The 18,317-nt window shown below is 47.1% G+C and overlaps 1 protein-coding gene and 1 long non-coding RNA gene across 2 annotated transcripts; one reads left to right on the forward strand and one right to left on the reverse strand.

Annotated features, from left to right (window-relative positions):
- Nucleotides 1–3,147: 3,147 nt before the first annotated feature.
- On the reverse strand, nt 3,148–4,266 carry LOC142187311 (uncharacterized). The gene is made up of 3 exons (XR_012712549.1): nt 4,200–4,266; nt 3,295–3,326; nt 3,148–3,201 (listed from the first exon to the last, which is right to left on the reverse strand). It is a non-coding gene; the product is annotated as an uncharacterized LOC142187311 (long non-coding RNA).
- An 8,588-nt stretch (nt 4,267–12,854) lies between these two features.
- LOC142187309 (fucolectin-4-like) lies at nt 12,855–17,976 on the forward strand. The gene is made up of 3 exons (XM_075261534.1): nt 12,855–12,930; nt 13,115–13,397; nt 17,799–17,976. Exons 1-3 carry the CDS (start codon nt 12,855–12,857, stop codon nt 17,974–17,976), a joined length of 537 nt encoding a protein of 178 aa, XP_075117635.1.
- The last annotated feature ends 341 nt before the right edge of the window (nt 17,977–18,317 follow it).

Genomic DNA, 18,317 nt, shown 5'->3' on the forward strand with positions numbered 1-18,317 from the left:
CCAAGTCCAAGCATCAGATCTCACGTTTCGGACAGTTCCTCCATCTCCAGCTCCGTATTCTAGGGGAGGCTTTCATTTACTTGTTTGATGTTGGAAGGAGCCTTCAATCTTCTCCACTGATGCATCAATAAATGTCTCTCTTGTTTTCAACCAAGACATCTTTATTTTAGGACAAGAACCTACAGAATCGTCTATAATCTCCTCAGTGATCATTTCCACGATTTGGTTCGGGGTGCAGGTTTCTTGTTCTGCCTCTTGAGGTCTCGGAGGTCTCGGGTGTTACTCCGGCCGCCCCATTGGAGGTTCTTCCTTTGGGGGGCAATTGCTACTTGGATTGGGTTGAGGAGTTTCTAGATGTGTAATTGTCCTCAAAGACGACAACTTTTCCATCTATTCACATAGATGACATCATACATGTTACAGTGGATGGTGCTAGCCGTGCATCTGGTGGTCTACAGTGACTGATATATAGGGGGGTTTAGGGTGAAGAAGGGAAAAACCAAGTGCAAGAAGTGCAACTCCACTCTCTTCTTCTAATACGTGTGACTATAAGAAGGTCTGTTTCCTTCTCCATGTTTTAGACTTATCTCCTCCTTCTTGTCTGTTTGTCTATATAGAGTCTGTATCCTATCAGCTCACACACACAGAAGTCTATGGAGAGGAGATTGTTGGAGGGAATGTCCAGATGGGGGCGTATGCAGGAGACATTATAATGTGGAGGATATTATAATTTGGGGACAATATACAATAAGTATTTCAAGGGGACAGTATATTGTGTCAGGGCCACTATATGGACATTATACTCTGTGGGGACACAAAGGGATATGGATGGGATATGGGTGGAGCCAAACTGGAAGTGGGCGGGTCTGATGGTGGAATTTATTATAAACATATTTGAACATTTTTCCCCTCTTTCAGTCCTTTGAATGTCGAGTACAGAAGCTGCAGTGAGTTGTGTGTCTTATCCAGCAGTCTCCTCCCCCTCCCCTCTCCGTAGACTTCTATGTAAGAACAAACTGAGCCTGATAGGTGGAGAAGGAAACAGATTTCTGTAATAAGATATAATAGAAAGTTTCTTCTATTCACCTGCACTATCCATTTACCTAAATACAATGGCTGGGTCACTTTATACATTGCTATATGTTACACATGATGGTTATAGATATACTGTATATACCATATAATATCCCTGGAGGTCTAAAGTGCTTTAGCATTAATAATATAGTATTATCCTATATTAAGCATGGTGCCGGGGTAAATTGGGGTCTCGGGCAGGATGGGGTACTTGTAACATTTTCGGTAAATATTAGTAACGCTTGGGTTATGTGATCACTCATCTGTAGGACGACAATATAAAGTGTATTCTCCTGCAGCTGACACTAGAGGGCGCTCACTACATGGCGTCTCACAGCTAATATGCAAATCATTCAGCAAATTCATAAGAGGAAGAAGAATAGTGCCCCTAAAGGTGCTCGGAGGAAGTACAGTTACATAAACTCTTAGCAGAAAAAAGGAACCATTGAAGTCAATGGAAGGTGGGAAGCTTCCACACCAAATTCAGTGCATGTGAATGCAGCCTAAGACAACCCGCACGTTACATCCTGCGTCACAGCTGAGGTTTTGTTACTTCCAGATATTTCTACTCCACAATAATACAAGAGACCGAGATGATTGAAATCAGACTTGTATCACCAGAGGCGTCCTGACGGGGCCAAGTTTACCGTCACCCAGTGTGACCCGTGATACTAGTAGTGTTTGTTTATGGGGATGGCCGGTGTCCGATTGTAAGACCTTGTTTGCAATGGGTGTCACTGAAATAAATCATTTGGATGGGGCTGCACCTGTGTCACGCCATATAGTGTATTAATAAGGGTGGTGGGCGACACTCGTGGTTATGGGTTGGTCTTTTTAGTGTAGCCCAGAGGTTTAGTGTTATATTACGGGACAATATGAGGCAGATCCGGTTGGTTCTTGGGTTTTCTCTCCCATTCTCTGTCCGGGGGTAAAGGATATACGCACACAACTACAGAGGTGTAAGTGAAGCCTCGGGCCCCAATGCAAAATCTATCACAGGGCCCCTATATAACATGTTCTATCAATAATCTGTTGTCTTCTGATATTGGAAAGACCACCTGAGTCTACAGGACTGCGAGTGATCGGACCCTCTAAACCCCCAATATCTAGGCCCCTGCAAAGCCCTAACAACTACACAACACATAAACCCCATAAGTGTCATGGTGAATATGAGAGTGTGGTCTATGCGGTCAGGATGGTCGGGGACTCCGGGCTCCCTGTATATTGGGCTCTCTGCGGTTACTGACCCCGGATATACATAAGAGCGATCTCACTCCCTGATGACAAATAAATATCACTGAGGGCGAGAAACACACAGAGACTTACTTCTATGAAACCACAAAACCCTCCGCACACAGAACCTCACGAGATATTGACCCTGCACTTATTTACTGAATAGTCGCTGGATTCTCGTAGGGTGCGGCCCTGGGGCCGGAGGGTGGACAGCAGGTACCTGAACTTATCAAGAAAGGATTGGAAAGGTCTAATAGATATACTGGTGTATATACAACACGGACATACAAAGTCACCCATACCTGTCCTCTCCATATATCTCTGACCTCACCTGTCCCCTCCATATATCTCTGACCTCATCCTCACCTGTCCTCTCCATATATCTCTCACCTCATCCACACCTTTCCCCTCCATATATCTCTGACCTCACCTGTCCCCTCCATATATCTCTGACGTCACCCTCACCTGTCTCCTCCATATATCTCTGACCTCATCCTCACCTTTCCCCTCCATATATCTCTGATCTCATCCTCACCTGTCCCCTCCATATATCTCTGACCTCCTCACCTGTCCCCTCCATATATCTCTGACCTCATCCTCACCTGTCGCCTCCATATATCTCTGACCTCATCCTCACCTGTCCTCTCCATATATCTCTGACCTCATCCACACCTGTCCCCTCCATATATCTCTGACCTCCTCACCTGTCCCCTCCATATATCTCTGACCTCACCTGTCCCCTCCATATATCTCTGATCTCATCCACACCTGTCCCCTCCATATATCTCTGACCTCATCCACACCTGTCCCCTCCATATATCTCTGATCTCATCCACACCTGTCCTCTCCATATATCTCTGACCTCCTCACCTGTCCCCTCCATATATCTCTGACCTCATCCACACCTGTCCTCTCCATATGTCTCTGACCTCAACTGTCCCCTCCATATATCTCTGACCTCAACTGTCCCCTCCATATATCTCTGACCTCCTCACCTGTCCTCTCCACATATCTCTGACCTCATCCTCACCTGTCCTCTCCATATTTCTCTGACCTCATCCTCACCTGTCCCCTCCATATATCTCTGACCTCCTCACCTGTCCCCTCCATATATCTCTGACCTCATCCTCACCTGTCCTCTCCATATATCTCTGACCTCATCCTCACCTGTCCCCTCCATATATCTCTGACCTCATCCTCACCTGTCCTCTCCATATATCTCTGACCTCATCCTCACCTATCCTCTCCATATATCTCTGACCTCATCCTCACCTGTCTCCTCCATATATCTCTGACCTCATCCCCCCTGTCTCCTCCATATATCTCTGACCTCATCCTCACCTGTCCTCTCCATATATCTCTGACCTCACCTGTCCCCTCCATATATCTCTGACCTCATCCTCATCTGTCCTCTCCATATATCTCTGACCTCACCTGTCCCCTCCATATATCTCTGACCTCACCTGTCCCCTCCATATATCTCTGACCTCATCCTCACCTGTCCCCTCCATATATCTCTGACCTCATCCTCACCTGTCCTCTCCATATATCTCTGACCTCATCCACACCTGTCCCCTCCATATATCTCTGACCTCATCCTCACCTGTCCTTTCCATATATCTCTGACCTCATCCTCACCTGTCCTCTCCATATATCTCTGACCTCATCCACACCTGTCCTCTCCATATATCTCTGACCTCACCTGTCCCCTCCATATATCTCTGACCTCATCCACGCCTGTCCCCTCCATATATCTCTGATCTCATCCTCACCTTTCCCCTCCATATATCTCTGACCTCCTCACCTGTCCCCTCCATATATCTCTGACCTCATCCACACCTGTCCTCTCCATATGTTTCTGACCTCACCTGTCCCCTCCATATATCTCTGACCTCCTCACCTGTCCTCTCCACATATCTCTGACCTCATCCTCACCTGTCCCCTCCATATATCTCTGACCTCCTCACCTGTCCCCTCCATATATCTTTGACCTCATCCTCACCTGTCCCCTCCATATATCTCTGACCTCCTCACCTGTCCTCTCCATATATCTCTGACCTCATCCTCACCTGTCCTCTCCATATATCTCTGACCTCATCCTCACCTGCCCTCTCCATATATCTCTGACCTCACCTGTCCTCTCCATATATCTCTGACCTCATCCTCACCTGTCTCCTCCATATATCTCTGACCTCATCCCCCCTGTCTCCTCCATATATCTCTGACCTCACCTGTCCCCTCCATATATCTCTGACCTCATCCTCACCTTTCCTTTCCATATATCTCTGACCTCATCCTCACCTGTCCCCTCCATATATCTCTGACCTCATCCTCAACTGTCCCCTCCATATATCTCTGACCTCATCCTCACCTGTCCCCTCCATATATCTCTGACCTCATCCTCACCTGTCGCCTCCATATATCTCTGACCTCATCCTCACCTGTCCTCTCCATATATCTCTGACCTCATCCACACCTGTCCTCTCCATATATCTCTGACCTCACCTGTCCCCTCCATATATCTCTGACCTCATCCACACCTGTCCCCTCCATATATCTCTGACCTCATCCACACCTGTCCCTTCCATATATCTCTGATCTCATCCTCACCTGTCCCCTCCATATATCTCTGACCTCATCCACACCTGTCCCCTCCATATATCTCTGATCTCATCCTCACCTGTCCCCTCCATATATCTCTGACCTCCTCACCTGTCCCCTCCATATATCTCTGACGTCACCCTCACCTGTCCCCTCCATATATCTCTGACCTCATCCTCACCTTTCCCCTCCATATATCTCTGATCTCATCCTCACCTGTCCCCTCCATATATCTCTGACCTCATCCTCACCTGTCCTCTCCATATATCTCTGACCTCATCCACACCTGTCCTCTCCATATATCTCTGACCTCACCTGTCCCCTCCATATATCTCTGACCTCATCCACACCTGTCCCCTCCATATATCTCTGACCTCATCCACACCTGTCCCCTCCATATATCTCTGATCTCATCCTCACCTGTCCCCTCCATATATCTCTGACCTCATCCACACCTGTCCCCTCCATATATCTCTGATCTCATCCTCACCTGTCCCCTCCATATATCTCTGACCTCCTCACCTGCCCCCTCCATATATCTCTGACCTCATCCACACCTGTCCTCTCCATATGTCTCTGACCTCAACTGTCCCCTCCATATATCTCTGACCTCCTCACCTGTCCTCTCCACATATCTCTGACCTCATCCTCACCTGTCCCCTCCATATATCTCTGACCTCCTCACCTGTCCCCTCCATATATCTCTGACCTCATCCTCACCTGTCCTCTCCATATATCTCTGACCTCATCCTCACCTGTCCCCTCCATATATCTCTGACCTCATCCTCACCTGTCCTCTCCATATATCTCTGACCTCATCCTCACCTATCCTCTCCATATATCTCTGACCTCATCCTCACCTGTCTCCTCCATATATCTCTGACCTCATCCCCCCTGTCTCCTCCATATATCTCTGACCTCATCCTCACCTGTCCTCTCCATATATCTCTGACCTCACCTGTCCCCTCCATATATCTCTGACCTCATCCTCACCTGTCCTCTCCATATATCTCTGACCTCACCTGTCCCCTCCATATATCTCTGACCTCATCCACACCTGTCCCCTCCATATATCTCTGACCTCATCCACACCTGTCCCCTCCATATATCTCTGATCTCATCCTCACCTGTCCCCTCCATATATCTCTGACCTCCTCACCTGTCCCCTCCATATATCTCTGACGTCACCCTCACCTGTCCCCTCCATATATCTCTGACCTCATCCTCACCTTTCCCCTCCATATATCTCTGATCTCATCCTCACCTGTCCCCTCCATATATCTCTGACCTCATCCTCACCTGTCCTCTCCATATATCTCTGACCTCATCCACACCTGTCCTCTCCATATATCTCTGACCTCACCTGTCCCCTCCATATATCTCTGACCTCATCCACACCTTTCCCCTCCATATATCTCTGACCTCATCCACACCTGTCCCCTCCATATATCTCTGATCTCATCCTCACCTGTCCCCTCCATATATCTCTGACCTCATCCACACCTGTCCCCTCCATATATCTCTGATCTCATCCTCACCTGTCCCCTCCATATATCTCTGACCTCCTCACCTGCCCCCTCCATATATCTCTGACCTCATCCACACCTGTCCTCTCCATATGTCTCTGACCTCAACTGTCCCCTCCATATATCTCTGACCTCCTCACCTGTCCTCTCCACATATCTCTGACCTCATCCTCACCTGTCCCCTCCATATATCTCTGACCTCCTCACCTGTCCCCTCCATATATCTCTGACCTCATCCTCACCTGTCCTCTCCATATATCTCTGACCTCATCCTCACCTGTCCCCTCCATATATCTCTGACCTCATCCTCACCTGTCCTCTCCATATATCTCTGACCTCATCCTCACCTATCCTCTCCATATATCTCTGACCTCATCCTCACCTGTCTCCTCCATATATCTCTGACCTCATCCCCCCTGTCTCCTCCATATATCTCTGACCTCATCCTCACCTGTCCTCTCCATATATCTCTGACCTCACCTGTCCCCTCCATATATCTCTGACCTCATCCTCACCTGTCCTCTCCATATATCTCTGACCTCACCTGTCCCCTCCATATATCTCTGACCTCACCTGTCCCCTCCATATATCTCTGACCTCATCCTCACCTGTCCCCTCCATATATCTCTGACCTCATCCTCACCTGTCCTCTCCATATATCTCTGACCTCATCCTCACCTGTCCCCTCCATATATCTCTGACCTCATCCTCACCTGTCCTTTCCATATATCTCTGACCTCATCCTCACCTGTCCTCTCCATATATCTCTGACCTCATCCACACCTGTCCTCTCCATATATCTCTGACCTCACCTGTCCCCTCCATATATCTCTGACCTCATCCACGCCTGTCCCCTCCATATATCTCTGATCTCATCCTCACCTTTCCCCTCCATATATCTCTGACCTCCTCACCTGTCCCCTCCATATATCTCTGACCTCATCCACACCTGTCCTCTCCATATGTCTCTGACCTCACCTGTCCCCTCCATATATCTCTGACCTCCTCACCTGTCCTCTCCACATATCTCTGACCTCATCCTCACCTGTCCCCTCCATATATCTCTGACCTCCTCACCTGTCCCCCCCATATATCTCTGACCTCATCCTCACCTGTCCCCTCCATATATCTCTGACCTCATCCTCACCTGTCCCCTCCATATATCTCTGACCTCCTCACCTGTCCTCTCCATATATCTCTGACCTCATCCTCACCTGTCCCCTCCATATATCTCTGACCTCATCCTCACCTGTCCTCTCCATATATCTCTGACCTCATCCTCACCTATCCTCTCCATATATCTCTGACCTCATCCTCACCTGTCTCCTCCATATATCTCTGACCTCATCCCCCCTGTCTCCTCCATATATCTCTGACCTCACCTGTCCCCTCCATATATCTCTGACCTCATCCTCACCTGTCCCCTCCATATATCTCTGACCTCATCCTCACCTATCCTCTCCATATATCTCTGACCTCATCCTCACCTGTCTCCTCCATATATCTCTGACCTCATCCCCCCTGTCTCCTCCATATATCTCTGACCTCACCTGTCCCCTCCATATATCTCTGACCTCATCCTCACCTGTCCCCTCCATATATCTCTGACCTCATCCTCACCTTTCCTCTCCATATATCTCTGACCTCATCCTCACCTGTCCCCTCCATATATCTCTGACCTCATCCTCAACTGTCCCCTCCATATATCTCTGACCTCATCCTCACCTGTCCCCTCCATATATCTCTGACCTCATCCTCACCTGTCCCCTCCATATATCTCTGACCTCATCCTCACTTATCACCTCCATATATCTCTGACCTCATCCTCACCTGTCCCCTCCATATATCTCTGACCTCATCCTCACCTGTCCCCTCCATATATCTCTGATCTCATCCTCACCTGTCCTCTCCACATACAATGTTGGCCAAAAGTATCGCCCCCTGCAGTCCTGTCAGATAATCCTCGCTGTCCCCCAGATAATGATTACACAGCACAAACTCTTATATAGTATATAAGTGACACAGGGTATATACAGTATAAGTATCGCCCCCTGCAGTCCTGTCAGATAATCCCCGGTGTCCCCAGATAATGATTACACAGCACAGACTCTTATATAGTATATAAGTGACACAGGGTATATACAGTATAAGTATCGCCCCCTGCAGTCCTGTCAGATAATCCTCGCTGTCCCCAGATAATGATTACACAGCACAGACTCTTATATAGTATATAAGTGACACAGGGTATATACAGTATAAGTATCGCCCCCTGCAGTCCTGTCAGATAATCCTCGCTGTCCCCAGATAATGATTACACAGCACAGACTCTTCTATAGTATATAAGTGACACAGGGTATATACAGTATAAGTATCGCCCCCTGCAGTCCTGTCAGATAATCCCCGGTGTCCCCAGATAATGATTACACAGCACAGACTCTTCTATAGTATATAAGTGACACAGGGTATATACAGTATAAGTATCGCCCCCTGCAGTCCTGTCAGATAATCCTCGGTGTCTCCCAGATAATGATTACACAGCACAGACTCTTCTATAGTATATAAGTGACACAGGGTATATACAGTATAAGTATCGCCCCCTGCAGTCCTGTCAGATAATCCTCGCTGTCCCCCAGATAATGATTACACTGCACAAACTCTTTGGTAATATCTTCAGTTATTTTGTTTGCAATGAAAAAACACAAAAGAGAATGAAAAAAAAGTCACATCATTGATCATTTTACAGAAAACTCCAAACATGGTCTGGACAGAAGTATTGGCGCCCTCAGCCTAATACTTGGTCGCACAACCTTTAGACACAATAACTGCGCACAACCGCTTCCGCTAACCAGCAATGAGTTTCTTACAAGGCTCTGCTGGAATCTCAGACCCTTCTTCTTTGGCTGCTGCTCGCGGTCCCCCCTGAGATGTGAAGGGGGCCTTCTCCAAACTGCCACCAAGAGATCTCTCCCCCTCCCCCACAGGTGTTCTATGGGATTCAGGGCTGGACTCATTGCTGCCACTTTACAAGTCTCCAGGGCTTTCTCTCACCACCATTTTCTAGTGCTGACCTGAAGTGTGTTTTGGGTCCTTGTCCTGCTGGAAGAGCCCTGACCTCTGAGGGAGACCCCGCTTTCTCACACTGGGCCCTACATGATGCTGCACAATGTGTTGGTCGTCTTCAGACTTCATAATGCCATGCACACGGTCAAGCAGTCCAGTGCCAGAGGCAGCAAAGCAACCCCAAACCATTAGGCACCTCCGCCATGTCTGACTGTAGGGGGCGTCGTCTTCTCTTTGAAGGCCTCTTTTTCCTGTAATCTCTATGTTGATGCTTTTCCTACTTTTGTCTCCTCTGACCAGAGAACATTCTTCCAGAACGGTTTTGGCTTTCTCAGGTAAGTTTTGGCAAACTCCAGCCTGGCTTCTGTCTGTGGGTAAGAAGTGGGGTCTTCCTGGGTCTCCTACCATACAGTCCCTTCTCATTCAGACGCTGACGCTGGATAGTACGGGGTGACACTGTTGTACCCTCGGACTGCAGGGCAGCTTGGACTTGTTTGGATGTTAGTCGCGGTTCTTTATCCGCCATCCGCACAATCTTGCGGTGAAATCTCTTGTCAATGTTTCTTCTCCGTCCACATCTAGGGAGGTTAGCCACAGGGCCATGGGCTTTACACTTCTTACTGACACTGCGCACGGTAGACACAGGAACATTCAGGGCTTTGGAGATGGACTTGTAGCCTTGAGATTGCTCAGGCTTCCTCACAATTTTGCTTCTCAAGTCCTCAGACAGTTCTTCGGTCTTCTTTCTTTTCTCCATGCTCAATGTGGTCACACAAGGACACAGGACAGAGGTGGAGTCAACTTTAATCCATTTCAACTGGCTGCAAGTGTGATTTAGTTATTGCCACCACCTGTTAGGTGCCTCAGGTAAGTAACAGGTGCTGGTAATTACACAAATTACAGAAGCATGACATGATTTCTCAAACAGTGCCAATACTTTTGTCCACCCCCTTTTTTATGTTTGCTGTGGAATTATATCCAATTTGGCTTTTTGACAATTCTTTTTGTGGTTTTCCATTGAAGACAAATTAAATGAAGAAAATACCAAATAATTTGTGTTTGTAATTATTATCTGGAAGAACACGAGTATTATCTGACAGAATTGCAGGGGGCCAATACTTTTGGCCAACACTGTAATAATGTACAGCACCATGGGATTAATATAATAATGTACAGCACCATGGGATTAATATAATAATGTACAGAGCACCATGGGATTAATATAATAATGTACAGAGCACCATGGGATTAATATAATAACATACAGCACCATGGGATTAATATAATAATGTACAGCACCATGGGATTAATATAATATTGTACAGAGCACCATGGGATTAATATAATATTGTACAGAGCACCATGGGATTAATATAATAATGTACAGCACCATGGGATTAATATAATAATGTACAGAGCACCATGGGATTAATATAATAATGTACAGCACCATGGGATTAATATAATAATGTACAGCACCATGGGATTAATATAATAATGTACAGCACCATGGGATTAATATAATATTGTACAGAGCACCATGGGATTAATATAATAATGTACAGCACCATGGAATTAATATAATAATGTACAGCACCATGGGATTAATATAATAATGTGCAGAGCACCACGGGATTAATATAATAATGTACAGCACCATGGGATTAATATATTAATGTACAGAGCACCATGGGATTAATATAATAATGTACAGAGCACCATGGGATTAATATGATAATGTACAGAGCACCATGGGATTAATATAATAATGTACAGCACCATGGGATTAATATAATAATGTACAGCACCATGGGATTAATATAATAATGTACAGAGCACCATGGGATTAATATAATAATGTACAGAGCACCATGGGATTAATATAATAATGTACAGAGCACCATGGGATTAATATAATAACGTACAGAGCACCATGGGAATAATATAATAATGTACAGAGCACCATGGGATTAATATAATAATGTACAGCACCATGGGATTAATATAATATTGTACAGAGCACCACGGGATTAATATAATAATGTACAGCACCATGGGATTAATATAATAATGTACAGCACCATAGGATTAATATAATAATGTACAGAGCACCATGGGATTAATATAATAATGTACAGCACCATGGGATTAATATAATAATGTGCAGAGCACCACGGGATTAATATAATAATGTACAGAGCACCACGGGATTAATATAATAATGTACAGCACCATGGGACTAATATAATAATGTACAGCACCATGGGATTAATATAATAATGTGCAGAGCACCATGGGATTAATATAATAATGTGCAGAGCACCATGGGATTAATATAATAATGTACATCACCATGGGATTAATATAATAATGTACAGAGCACCATGGGATTAATATAATAATGTACAGAGCACCATGGGATTAATATAATAATGTACAGAGCACCATGGGATTAATATACTAATGTACAGAGCACCATGGGATTAATATAATAATGTACATCACCATGGGATTAATATAATAATGTACAGAGCACCATGGGATTAATATAATAATGTACAGAGCACCATGGGATTAATATAATAATGTACAGAGCACCATGGGATTAATATAATAATGTACATCACCATGGGATTAATATAATAATGTACAGCACCATGGAGCCAGTTTCTTGGCAATTTCTTGTATGGAATAGCCTTCATTTCTAAGAATTGACTGTAGAGTTTCATGCCAGTTTCTTTTTCTGGCCTATACATGTAATGCTCCAGATTGTCGGGTCAGTTTTTTGGCTTCTCTGAGCAGTAGAACTTATTCTCCACTGACAGACTTGTACCAGGGTATACATTATACGTGTATTATTCCTATATTGTGACATCACAGCATTAGTAGTAGTGATGTCAGCGGTGGTTTGTGTTGTGCTTTGTACAGGGGGTTGAAGATTTTTCTTATGTTGCGATTTTTGCAGAAAAAATTTTTGAGGTTTTTTTTTCATTTCATTCTGTTCATTTTACACAGAAAGAAATGATATTACTGATTGTTTCTTGATCTCCTCGCCGTCCGATCCGTCTGTTTGTTTCCATAAGTCTAGAGTAAACATCAGGGAGTAGATTCCCTGGAAAACCATACAGTGTGTCCAGAGTCAAAGCGGGAGGGGAGAGCATAAAGATATAAATAGACAGCTCTGAGAGCGCTCCAGTCACCGAGACTGCAGGGAACTCCTCATGTGAGTACAGGCCAGATATGACTGCAGGGACTAGTCACTGACTATAGGGGGCTCCATCATTCATATCAGGGGTATGTGACATTTTATAACTTTCTTGGGATCAGTCATTTTCTCCTCCATCTTCTTCTTCCTCCAGGATGAATCTTCTGTTGTCTCTGACTCTCCTGGGGTCTCTGGCCCTGGCTCGGGGGTGTAGTCCTCCTGGACCTGGAGGTGAGATCAGATCTCAGTATCAGTATTCTTCCTACAAATCTGCTGAATAGTGACCAACACAAGTGCGAACAGAGTCTAAACAAACACATCTGCCTCTTTACATCTGTTCTGTCGTAAGACAAAAACCCACCATGGACATTTCAGCTTCTTATAACTGAAGGATCTTCTCTTCTTATCTCCTCAGCTACAAATATAGCGAGAAATGGAGAAGCCTCCCAGATATCTGACTTCCAATATTACGTAATGGGATACGCCAAGAATGCCATAGATGGTGTCAGAGACACAGATTACCACAAGGGTTACTGCACACACACGCCCGCAGTAAGAGATCCCTGGTGGAAGGTGAATCTCAAACAGATCTACAAGATATCCAATGTTGTCCTAACAAACCGAGGGGACTGTTGTAAGGAGCGACTGCTGGGAGCCGAGGTCCGAATCGGGAACTCACCCGACAACAAGAACCCGGTGTAAGTTTTCCTATCAGGTCAATAATCCACTTTTCTTTATTGTACACTAGAATGCAATTAGAAGCTCCCATATTATGTTCCTCCATACTACCTCATCTGCTCTTTCTTCACAATGTCCTGACTTCTTCTACATTGTCTCATTGTGTTTCTCCACTATCTTGTCTTCCTCCCCAATATCCCATCTTGTGCTCCTCCTCCACAATGTTCCATCTTGTGCTCCTCCTCCACAATGTCCCATCTTGTGCTCCTCCTCCACAATGTCCCATCTTGTGCTCCTCCTCCACAATGTCCCATCTTGTGCTCCTCCTCCACAATGTCCCATCTTGTGCTCCTCCTCCACAATGTCCAATCTTGTGTTCCTCCTCCACAATGTCCCAACTTGTGCTCCTCCTCCACAATGTCCCATCTTGTGCTCCTCCTCCACAATGTCCCATCTTGTGCAGCTCCTCCTCCACAATGTCCCATCTTGTGCTCCTCCTCCACAATGTCCAATCTTGTGTTCCTCCTCCACAATGTCCCATCTTGTGCTCCTCCTCCACAATGTCCCATCTTGTGCTCCTCCTCCACAATGTCCCATCTTGTGCAGCTCCTCCTCCACAATGTCCCATCTCGTGCTCCTCCTCCACAATGTCCCATCTCGTGTTCCTCCTCCACAATGTCCCATCTCGTGCTCCTCCTCCACAATGTCCCATCTTGTGCTCCTCCTCCACAATGTCCCATCTTGTGCTCCTCCTCCACAATGTCCCATCTTGTGCTCCTCCTCCACAATGTCCCATCTTGTGCTCCTCCTCCACAATGTCCCATCTTGTGCTCCTCCTCCACAATGTCCCATCTTGTGCTCCTCCTCCACAATGTCCCATCTTGTGCTCCTCCTCCACAATGTCCCATCTTGTGCTCCTCCACAATGTCCCATCTTGTGCTCCTCCACAATGTCCCAACTTGTGCTCCTCCTCCACAATGTCCCATCTTGTGCTCCTCCTCCACAATGTCCCATCTTGTGCAGCTCCTCCTCCACAATGTCCCATCTTGTGCTCCTCCTCCACAATGTCCAATCTTGTGTTCCTCCTCCACAATGTCCCATCTTGTGCTCCTCCTCCACAATGTCCCATCTTGTGCTCCTCCTCCACAATGTCCCATCTTGTGCAGCTCCTCCTCCACAATGTCCCATCTCGTGCTCCTCCTCCACAATGTCCCATCTCGTGTTCCTCCTCCACAATGTCCCATCTCGTGCTCCTCCTCCACAATGTCCCATCTTGTGCTCCTCCTCCACAATGTCCCATCTTGTGCTCCTCCTCCACAATGTCCCATCTTGTGCTCCTCCTCCACAATGTCCCATCTTGTGCTCCTCCTCCACAATGTCCCATCTTGTGCTCCTCCTCCACAATGTCCCATCTTGTGCTCCTCCTCCACAATGTCCCATCTTGTGCTCCTCCTCCACAATGTCCCATCTTGTGCTCCTCCACAATGTCCCATCTTGTGCTCCTCCACAATGTCCCATCTTGCGCTCCTCCTCCACAATGTCCCATCTTGCGCTCCTCCTCCACAATGTCCCATCTCGCGCTCCTCCTCCACAATGTCCCATCTCGCGCTCCTCCTCCATAATGTCCCATCTCGCGCTCCTCCTCTACAATGTCCCATCTCGCGCTCCTCCTCCACAATGTCCCATCTCGTGCTCCTCCTCCACAATGTCCCATCTCGTGCTCCTCCTCCACAATGTCCCATCTCGTGTTCCTCCTCCACAATGTCCCATCTCGCGCTCCTCCTCCACAATGTCCCATCTTGTGCTCCTCCTCCACAATGTCCCATCTTGTGCTCCTCCTCCACAATGTCCCATCTTGTGCTCCTCCTCCACAATGTCCCATCTTGTGCTCCTCCTCCACAATGTCCCATCTTGCGCTCCTCCTCCACAATGTCCCATCTCGCGCTCCTCCTCCACAATGTCCCATCTCGTGCTCCTCCTCCACAATGTCCCATCTCGTGCTCCTCCTCCACAATGTCCCATCTTGTGCTCCTCCTCTACAATGTCCCATCTTGCGCTCCTCCTCCACAATGTCCCATCTTGTGCTCCTCCTCCACAATGTCCCATCTTGTGCTCCTCCTCCACAATGTCCCATCTTGTGCTCCTCCTCCACAATGTCCCATCTTGTGCTCCTCCTCCACAATGTCCCATCTTGTGCTCCTCCTCCACAATGTCCCATCTTGTGCTCCTCCACAATGTCCCATCTTGTGCTCCTCCACAATGTCCCATCTTGCGCTCCTCCTCCACAATGTCCCATCTTGCGCTCCTCCTCCACAATGTCCCATCTTGCGCTCCTCCTCCACAATGTCCCATCTCGCGCTCCTCCTCCACAATGTCCCATCTCGCGCTCCTCCTCCACAATGTCCCATCTCGCGCTCCTCCTCCACAATGTCCCATCTCGCGCTCCTCCTCCACAATGTCCCATCTCGCGCTCCTCCTCCACAATGTCCCATCTCGCGCTCCTCCTCCACAATGTCCCATCTCGCGCTCCTCCTCCACAATGTCCCATCTTGTGCTCCTCCTCCACAATGTCCCATCTTGTGCTCCTCCACAATGTCCCATCTTGTGTTCCTCCTCCACAATGTCCCATCTTGTGCTCCTCCTCCACAGTGTCCCATCTTGTGCTCCTCCTCCACAGTGTCCCATCTTGTGCTCCTCCTCCACAATGTCCCATCTTGTGCTCATCCTCCACAATGTTCCTTCTTGTGTTCCTCCTCCACAATGTCCCATCTTGAGCTCCTCCACAATGTCCCATCTTGTGCTCCTCCACAATGTCCCATCTTGTGCTCCTCCACAATGTCCCATCTTGCGCTCCTCCTCCACAATGTCCCATCTTGCGCTCCTCCTCCACAATGTCCCATCTTGTGCTCCTCCTCCACAATGTCCCATCTCGTGCTCCTCCTCCACAATGTCCCATCTCGTGCTCCTCCTCCACAATGTCCCATCTTGTGCTCCTCCTCCACAATGTCCCATCTTGTGCTCCTCCTCCACAATGTCCCATCTTGTGCTCCTCCTCCACAATGTCCCATCTTGTGCTCCTCCACAATGTCCCATCTTGTGCTCCTCCACAATGTCCCATCTTGTGTTCCTCCTCCACAATGTCCCATCTTGTGCTCCTCCTCCACAATGTCCCATCTTGTGCTCCTCCTCCACAATGTTCCATCTTGTGCTCCTCCTCCACAATGTCCCATCTTGTGCTCCTCCTCCACAATGTCCCCATGTTGTGCTCCTCCACAATGTCCCATCTTGTGCTCCTCCTCCACAATGTCCCATCTTGTGCTCCTCCACAATGTCCCATCTTGTGCTCCTCCTCCACAATGTCCCATCTTGTGTTCCTCCACAATGTCCCATCTTGTGTTCCTCACCACAATGTCCCATCTTGTTCTCTTCCTCCTCCACAATGTCCCATCTTGTGCTCCTCCTCCACAGTGTCCCATCTTGTGCTCCTCCACAATGTCCCATCTTGTGCTCCTCCTCCACAATGTCCCATCTTGTGTTCCTCCACAATGTCCCATCTTGTGTTCCTCACCACAATGTCCCATCTTGTTCTCTTCCTCCTCCACAATGTCCCATCTTGTGCTTCTCTCTAATGTTCTCTCTTGGACTTTAAAGGGGTCTCCCATGTACATAATCGTATCTATATTTTGTAGATAATTAAAAGTTAAACATTTTTGCAAATATAAGTAATTAACAATTCTGCAAAGTTTTAAAGATTTTTCTCTCCCTTTCTTAGTAGTGACAGTCTTTTATCTTGATCGGTTGCCAGTGGTTCCGACCACAAATGCAGATACTTTCTATGGTCTGGGACTTGTCAGGAACCCAGCCATGATTTTCTTATTGTACCTGGGTTATCAGGCAGGGACACTACATGTATCAGAAGATATCCTGGACACGATAAGGACATCATGGTGGATTTTCTGACAACAAGACCATGACCACAAGATATTTAGAGAAAATCTTTAAAGGTCTGCAGAATGTTTAATTACTTATATTTGCAAAAACAGTTAGTTTTAGGCCTACGATGCTCTGGATGGTTTTGATAGGAGCAGCCGGCCATCTTAAAGGGTTGTCCAGGATAATTTTTTAAAAACAAGACAGCGGGACAGCCGGACCTCCCTTGTAGACATTGCAGCATCAGGGTCAGGTAGGTTTGTGTTATACCTCTTGCACCCCATCCATCCTACTATGAAAACAAGGAATTCTCCTGGACAATCCCTTTAAGTCTGACCTGTCCTCTAGGCCTTAAAGGGGTCCTCCCTCCTCAGCTAGTCATGGGACTTTGGAAACAGCCGAACACAAACATTCTACATTGTTTACATGACGTTATCTATGGAGGAACGAGCCGTCAGCCATTACAAGGTTCTCCTGGATTTCTCCTCCAGGTGCGGCGCGGTCACCGATGTTTCGTCTCTCACCTTGTCATTCTGCTGTAACGGGATGGAGGGTCAGTACGTCAGTGTGGTCATCCCAGGACGCGCCGAGCCATTGTCGCTGTGTGAGGTCGAGGTTTATGGAGATCCGGTAGAAGGTGACACCAAGGAGTATAAAGTCTGCTGGTAGCTGCCGGGTTCCAGAAGAAATTGAAGATATGAGATGTTCCTTCACCTATGTCCGGTTCTTCAGCGTCTCCAGCTCTGTATCCTATAGGGAGGTCTCCATTGTCTATAGACTTGGCTGAGGTTTGTTCTCCACCAGACCTGGACGTATCTAATACTACTAATAAATGAGAAATAAAGAGTGTGGGGCTTCTGTTGTGTCCAGTATGGCGGTGCTCCAGTGCTCCAGGGCCATGAAGACATGGATGGGGGAGTATGGTAACCCGCCCGGACCTCAACCCCATCCAACACCCAATGGATGAACTAAGGCGGCCTTCACAATGATCTTATGGATGATGGGGCACT

This window comes from Leptodactylus fuscus, unplaced genomic scaffold, assembly GCF_031893055.1.
Source record: "Leptodactylus fuscus isolate aLepFus1 unplaced genomic scaffold, aLepFus1.hap2 HAP2_SCAFFOLD_185, whole genome shotgun sequence".
In the NCBI taxonomy this organism is placed as follows: domain Eukaryota; kingdom Metazoa; phylum Chordata; class Amphibia; order Anura; family Leptodactylidae; genus Leptodactylus; species Leptodactylus fuscus.

What these genes read in the sequence shown, in the direction of transcription:
- LOC142187309 (XM_075261534.1), top strand. Translation starts at nt 12,855, where the DNA reads ATGAATCTTCTGTTGTCTCTGACTCTCCTGGGGTCTCTGGCCCTGGCT. An exon ending in TAGTCCTCCTGGACCTGGAG is followed by an intron (nt 12,931 to 13,114) that starts GTGAGATCAGAT and finishes TTATCTCCTCAG; the next exon opens with CTACAAATATAGCGAGAAAT. An exon ending in CCCGACAACAAGAACCCGGT is followed by an intron (nt 13,398 to 17,798) that starts GTAAGTTTTCCT and finishes TTTCTCCTCCAG; the next exon opens with GTGCGGCGCGGTCACCGATG.